The sequence below is a fragment of the Arctopsyche grandis genome, chromosome 13 (genome assembly GCF_051622035.1).
Source record: "Arctopsyche grandis isolate Sample6627 chromosome 13, ASM5162203v2, whole genome shotgun sequence".
Lineage (NCBI taxonomy): Eukaryota > Metazoa > Arthropoda > Insecta > Trichoptera > Hydropsychidae > Arctopsyche > Arctopsyche grandis.
In genome coordinates this window covers 12,526,528-12,534,525 of record NC_135367.1, presented here as the reverse complement: position 1 = coordinate 12,534,525, position 7,998 = coordinate 12,526,528, and the positions used below count along the sequence as shown (strand labels likewise).

The 7,998-nt window shown below is 34.5% G+C and overlaps 1 protein-coding gene across 1 annotated transcript in view; it reads left to right on the top strand.

The window, feature by feature from the left end:
- Positions 1 to 1,001: 1,001 nt before the first annotated feature.
- The window catches only part of OdsH (Ods-site homeobox), a 145,556-nt gene continuing 138,559 nt past the window's right edge, over positions 1,002 to 7,998 (top strand). Inside the window, exon 1 of the mRNA XM_077444955.1 lies at positions 1,002 to 1,098. Within this exon, the coding sequence (XP_077301081.1) occupies positions 1,002 to 1,098 (97 nt within the window). The remainder of the gene's footprint in view (positions 1,099 to 7,998) is intronic.

Genomic DNA, 7,998 nt, shown 5'->3' with positions numbered 1-7,998 from the left:
CCACAAGGGTATATTTATGTATTATTTTATACCTACATACATATACGTAGGTGTGCGTCGGAACGAAACTTCTGGGACACGGTGCATTATCTCGAAGCGTGATAGCGCAATCAAGTTTAATTTTATAAAGCTTTCCTGGTTATAAAATTAAACCTATGTATATGTGGCCGCGAGCTTCGATGTCGTTTTATTTTATTTAATAAATAAAACCGTCGGGAGATTTATGACTTTATTTATTATAAATTGACAAAGCTGCCAGTTAATGTCGCGATTCATAATGTATACCGCTTTTGATTTGGCTGATAAATATTGGGCGTGGCTGTGACTTTTTACCCCTTGAACGCATTATGCGAATTTTCGTATATTTTATATAGTATATATGTATGTATGTATGTATAGTGCACCCTACCATTAATCAAAATTCGCATTATTTAATATCGCTGGCTGTCAAAACGTCCATCTCAGACTGAAATTGTATTGGATTGAAAGACATTGAATTAGGACTATAATCTACCCTTTCGAAAATACAGTACGTTCGCACGAAGGATGTAGGAGAACTTTTTTTTATAATTTACTATATTATATTAAGTTTTATAAACATACATCCATACAATTTCAAAGTATATGTATACTGTAATGTCAAAATCACAACACCTAATTTATTTTAAACACAAAAAAGAAAATGATGAATCATCTCCAAAAACAGAAATATTTTACAATGAAAAATAAATAAAACATGCTGAATTATTTTTAAAATAAATAAGAAGATTTAGAAAAGGTGTATAATTTGTGTAAATAATGTATTTTAAATAATGAATGTTTTTATTAAAACACAATTTGTTAATTTCGAATAAAAATTGACGATTTAGATTTATTGTTAAACATACTGCATATAGGAAAACATTCCACAGATTATTAATATTTATCAAGATATAGTTTTGAAGTGCGTGTTTTAACATTGTTGAGTTTTAGTTTGTTTATATTTTAAATAAATTTTCAAAATGCATTCTCGAGGTGAACGTACTGTGACGCGTCTCGAACAGGAAATTACATCTAGATGGGACTGTTTGAGGGATGATGCTGGTTTTCAGAACGAAAGTAAGTATGTAGTACGCTCTGTTTTCATGAAAATTTCATGACTTTTAATAGAAATATGATCCTTTTCATGTTATATATTATTTTTGGTGCAAATATAAAGGTAGGAAAGTAAACATTTTAATGGATTTTGTTATTATAACAAATATGTAATTTAATATATTTTTTTTGTTAGATTAATTTGCACTTGGCTATGAAGAATAAAAATAAAAATATTTCTTTAATGGCTAAGGCTATTTCACTTGGAAAATTTAAGTTTGAACTTTTAATTGATTTAATTAAAATATATAGTTTAAATTCAATTTCAATATGTACATCAAAGTTCCACACAAATTTTATATTATTTATTTTCAATTCTTAAAGTTTATTTTTGTTTTAGGTGTATAATTCACTCTACTCGCTGTGTTAAACGTAAAATTACATACGAAAATTTAAGATACCTTGGTTTATTTCGATCATTTACGGTACTTCATACAAAATTTTACATATTGACTGCAAATCACCGAGCCGACTTATTGTTGTCATTTTTGCTCTATTAAATGATGCAAGTAAGCGAAAGAAATCTGTATATATATACATATATAAAAGACATCTTTTGTCACACTTGATAGCCGATTATTTGTTCAGACAGACATTGACAATGCGCGTATTTATACAAAGGATTATTTGTTTTTGATTTTTTTTAACGCCACATTATTGGGTAGATGGTTGTTTGAGTTTGAGGTTACGTTTCTTCTGAGATGACATTGTAAAAGGCAGCGACGACAATCGAGTTTAACAATTCAATAATTAACTGGGGATGAGTGATTTTTTCACTTTATTTATTTATTTATTTATTTACATATATACCAGGAAGACCTTACAGGTAAATCCCAATGCGCCTTCCTGGCCAATTACAAATACAAATGCAGCATTTTTATTACAAGTCGTTGAATTGCGAGACACTGAAAAACTCGCAAATTAACGAGACATCTATGAATTGTACATAAATTTTATTGTACATCAATCAAACTTCAAATAGTGGTGACATAATAGGTAGGAAGGATTTTTAGCCAATTTTTTTTTCCAGGAACCGTTTCAACAATGAAATCAGAGAAAATTGGCAAACTCTGATAGGAAACGATCAACCTGGAGTTACAGATCCAGGTCTGACCAACAGCATACTCTGAAAAATTCATTTTCATTCAGGGATTGAACCCAGCACCTTCTTGACGCTAAGCAGAAGCTTAACGACCGAGCTATGCTGCTGGCTTTTTCTTTATGGATTTCAAATATTCACTTTTTATCAAGTGAACAAATAAAATTTGTGTTATGATTTTAATGTACCCTAATGACTGGTTGTAGTTCAATTTCAATATATTCCGCATTGGGAACAAATGCAATGCGACACCAAATTTAGATTTAATTTTAAAAGGGTTTCACATACCATCCAAAACCATTTCCTTCCCATAGCGGCTGAAAATAAACGAAAAAAAAGCGGGACAAACTCTCCATAATAACACAACAAGCGTCCGGTCCGAGGGGGTGGGAAGGCGTTATTTAGAGGTGGTGGGCGGTGGGTGGGGAGGCTGGTTAAAGTGTCGTTGGAGAGGCGCGGTGGTTTAGCTAGTGTTCCGGGTTTCACGAATCCCACGGGTGCCGTAACTTACCGGCGAAGCGATTAAAAAAGCGCCCCTGGCGATGTGACAGTCCGCCATTTCCGCTTTGTTTTATGTATCATCACGGCTATATTAGCTCGGCCTGTCTCTGTGTGCCCTCGTGTACACGTACACTGGCCGTATCATCACTCTTTGTCGCCCGAAATCGATTTTGTCCGTGTAAAATATCGGCGTTGTCGGACGATTGCTGCGATTTGCGCTGTAAATTTCGTTGATTTGTGTGATGGTTTGGATGATGCATTTTTTGGGTCGATCGCGTCGTCAAGTCGGTTCGATGTCTCGATCGTTTACATAAATAAGTCTACTGATTAATATATGTATGTATGTACCTATATAAACCTATTTTTTTATTACTTTATCTATGTAAGGACATATGTATGTACATACATATGTACGTAGTGGCAATATATGAAGTTTTGTGATCATGCAAAGATTTTGACAGATTTGTATCTGCCTATGGTAGAATAGGAGGAGTAGGGTTTCTTATCAATAAGAGAATAGAAAGAAATATTATAGAAATAAGCGACATATCGGAACGTATATGCTATATAGTATTAAGAATCTCGAGCAGGTACACTTGTCAAATCTTCCAAGTGTACGCCCCCACATCTAGCCACCCAGACGAGGAAATAGAAGACTTCTACGAAAAAATACAGGGCGCATACGATAATAGCCGTCACCACTTTAAAATAATCATGGGCGACTTTAACGCAAAAATAGGACAAAAGGCAAATACAGAAAGAGCAGTAGGCAATTTTGGTACCGGCCAAAGAAACGACAGAGGCGATCGCCTCATAGAATTCGCAGAACACAACAGGCTCTTTATCACTAATTCATTTTTCAGGAAAAACACCAACAATAAGTGGACTTGGGAGAGTCCTAAAGGAGACAGAAACGAGATCGATTTCATCCTAACAAATGCCCTGCACTCCGTTAAAGACGTTAGTGTTTTAAGTAAAGTAGATATAGGTAGCGATCACAGATTAGTCCGTGCCAAGATGGCCATTAATATAAATTGCGAACGTAGGAAATTAATAAAAGGATGCAGTAACTCTCCAGATTTCGCCCAACTAAGGTCTAGGAAAAAGGAATTCGAACTCGAACTTGGAAATCGATACGGGAAATTAAACCCAGAAGCAGACATCGAGGAATTGAACACTGTAATTAGTTCGGTTCTAACCTCAACAGGTAAGAAATTAGGTGGATTCAGGAAACAGATTAAATTAAGCAAAATTTCAGCGGAAACAAAAAACCTAATTAAGCATAAAAGGAATTTAGATAGGGATAATAATAAGCAAGAATACAATCTAGTAAATAAGGAAATTAAAAAGAGAATAGTCAGGGATGTCAGGGATTTTAACAGCAAGCTAATAGAAAATACCATTGAGAATAACCGTAGCCTGAAAAAGTGCAAACAGGATCTTTTCTTAGGCAAAAACCAAATGATCGCAATCAGATCAGAGAGCGGAGTAATAATTAGGAATAGAGAAGAAATCATAGACAGAGTTTACACGTTCTATGCAAAACTATACGAGAACGACAACGGCCAATTCCCCGCTCTGGAATCGACACACGGCCAAAGGGTTCCTGCAGTATTGCCTAGCGAAGTAGAGGCCGCGCTAAAAACTGCAAAGAACGGAAAAACCCCAGGGGAAGATAATATTCCCATTGACTTACTAAAATGTGGCGGCCCCCCCCTAATTAATATCTTAGCTAGGCTTTTCAGCAAATGCATCCAGAACCAAGCTATACCAGAAGGATGGAATAACGCAACTATCATTTTAATACACAAAAAAGGCGACAAAAGCGATATCAAGAACTACCGACCCATTAGTCTACTTTCAGCGGTCTACAAGCTCTTCACGAAGGTTATTACAGAAAGGCTGAAGAATATCCTCGACGAGAACCAACCTATAGAGCAGGCAGGGTTTAGGGCAAATTTCAGCACAATGGACCACCTCCAAGTAGTTGGCGAACTAATCGAGCGCGCCAACGAATATCAACGGCCATTGTGCCTAGGTTTCGTCGATTATGAGAAAGCCTTCGATACAGTTAGTCATAATGCAGTACTTAACGCTCTAAAAACACAGGGAGTGCCGGAACCCTATGTGGGACTGTTAGCTGCAATATATAAGAATGCCACAGCTTCGGTTAAAATTTTTTCAGGTACAGATAGATTTAGCATAGGAAAAGGAGTAAGACAAGGAGATACAATCTCGCCCAAGTTATTCAATGCGGTGCTTGAGGGAGTTTTCAGGAAATTGGATTGGGATACAGCCGGAGTAAGCATCAATGGTCGCTTTTTGAGTCACCTTCGGTTCGCAGACGATATAGTTCTAGTTGCTCGTGATTCAGCTGACCTACTCATCAGACTAACACAGCTGGACAGGGAAAGTAGAAAAGTAGGATTAAAAATTAACGTAGATAAGACTAAACTAATGTTCAATAGTTATTGCATGCCTGATAGCATCCCCTTAGATGATAAACCAGTAGAAGTAGTAAATAATTATTTATATTTAGGTCAAATAATTGACATGTCTGGTAGTAAAAATGAAGAGATAAAGAGACGTATGAAATTAGGGTGGAGTGCATTTGGACGGATGAATGCTGTTTTTAAATCAAAAATGCCACTCTGCCTGAAGAAAAGGATCTTTGATCAATGCGTTTTGCCAGTGATGACGTATGGATGTGAAACTTGGACACTGAACGCCAAGATGCAAAATAAAATCCAATGCACTCAAAGAAGTATGGAACGCTGTATGCTTGGCATAACGAGGAAAGACAGGAAGCGGAACACGTGGGTGAGAAATATGACAAGGGTAGTGGACATAGTGGATAGAGTGAAGAGATTGAAATGGCAATGGGCGGGTCACGTAGCTAGGAGGATGGACGAAAGGTGGACAAAATAAGTGCTTGAATGGTACCCGAGAGAAGGCAAAAGAGTAAAAGGAAGACCGCAAGGAAGATGGGTGAACGAAATTAGGAAAATGTGCGGAATGAGATGGATGAGTGTTGCGCAAAACAGAGACGAGTGGAAGCGTGTTGGAGAGGCATTCATCCAGCAGTGGATGGCGAATGGCTGTAAATGATGATGATGATGATGAATGTACATATGTTTTCAAGTGTCGTACCGTCAATCTTATCAAAATAAAACTCTTGACCTAAAATTTTACTTCCCCTTATGAATTTCCTCCTTTTTATAAGTTTTTGGATTGAATTATTTCCTAATACACTCATCGAATAGAACTTAAATTTTTTGTGTTAATAGCTATGATGAATTTCAGAAAGATTTTTAGCATACTTGGTTCTTTTACTGTTAGGTTTCGAAGTTTTTTTATGTTCTTCTTCGAAACCTTTCGGCGTATTGAAATTTCATATCTAAAAGTTTCGGCTAATTATCAAGTAACACAATTAATTAAGTGAAGATCCGTCAACTGGAAGTGGAAGTTTTTTTTAGGTTGGTGTTTAAGTTTTGGTCTAATTATTTTTCTATATTTTCGTTATCTTTTAGTTATCATTTTTTTAATCTTTTTGCATTTTCTATTATTTCGTTATTTCTTTTTCTTGTTTATTTTTTCCTCTTTTTTATATATTTTTTTGTTATCTTGAATGTTTTAGTTTTATTTTATTATCATTTAATTTATATATGTATAAATAAAGCCCCTTGGTATATCGGCTTTGTCACCTGCCCCAAGTACGTTAAATAAATAAATAAATAATTTTAACCCTGTTTAAAATTTTATGTTGAATATTTTTTTATGTAATTTACAGAGGCGTAAAAATAAAAACAATAAATTCGTTACTTTTAATATTTATGTTGTATGTAAGTAGTTAAAAATCATTCAATATTTTTTTCAATACTAAAATTTACATATCGTCAGACTAACTTGTAAACTTCGAAAATCCAATTTTGACCAATAATAACATTTTTTTGTTATCTCTTTGAAATAAGGTAAAAAATGTACCATAAGATAAAAATGTACGACAAAAATGAATCGATACACAATGGTCGATATTGTATGTATGTAATAGTTTTCATTCTTTTCTGATCATATGTATGTATGTATGTACATATGTACTTAGTTCAATTTTGGATTTACGTGCTTTACAAGTAGTGTCGAGATATATGTACACATTTTATTTTTTTTACAAAACTAAAAATTGTATTTTATATGATTTTTCAGCAAAAGCTTCCATAAGATTACATCTCGATTGAATAGTGTAGGGATTTTTTTATAGTTTAAAGCACCTGTCAATGATCATGGCTTTTATTAACCTTAGGAAAGCGATTTCAATTGTACCAAATTACACGGTGTTATATTATATTGCCGATGTGAAAAAGCACAGCTTATAAGTGTACACTTAGTTATCATTGTATAGTACACTTATCGTAATAAGCACGGCAAGATTGCAACATAAATTTAAAACGATTAATTTCTATGTCGTGTAATTTATTTGCGCACGATACCTGAGAGCGATAAATTTCAACCACGTCACACCGCACGCGAATGTTAATTGAAACACACATACACACACACACATGTGCAGGTAAATTTATATTTTGGTATTCAATATGTAAAAGAGTACCGTATTTATTGTATTTTGGCCAATATGGGGCCTTTTATGGTTGGTAATATTTTAATAAGGCTTTTTTCAGTCGGTATTGCGGTCGATAAAGGCGATTATTTGCGGAAACGGTTTGCGGAGGGAAAAATGTGGAAGTGGAAGAAGAGAGCAGAGGGGTTGCAAGGGATGGGGAGGAGGGAGGAGGGGTGCTCGATCCGAGCGAGGATTTTTAAATTACATTTGTCGCTATGTTTGCGGTGATTTGTGGCCTCGGGCAGTGGTGGTTCGTTGACCGATTTTTTATTATTTTTTTTTCAGTTAGGCATGGTATACTACATGTATGTGTGTATGTATATACATATGTACATACACACATATATAGATATGCCATATGAAAATTATCATCTTTCATGTATGCTACTTTATAAACATCCATAAAGTTTGGGATTTTAAAAATCTATATAGCCATTACATGTGTGTATATATGTATGTACATACAGTTATTTTTATATTGTGAATTAGAATTTAATGCAATAATTGTGCGAAGATTAAATATTGTATAATATAATCAAAGTATGCATGAATGTTACGTTTTTCCAGAGAATTTTATTTTTGCGTTCAAACTTTGTAAATGTTACAAAATTCCTATCTGGTGAAACTCTTGGATTATATTATTCTA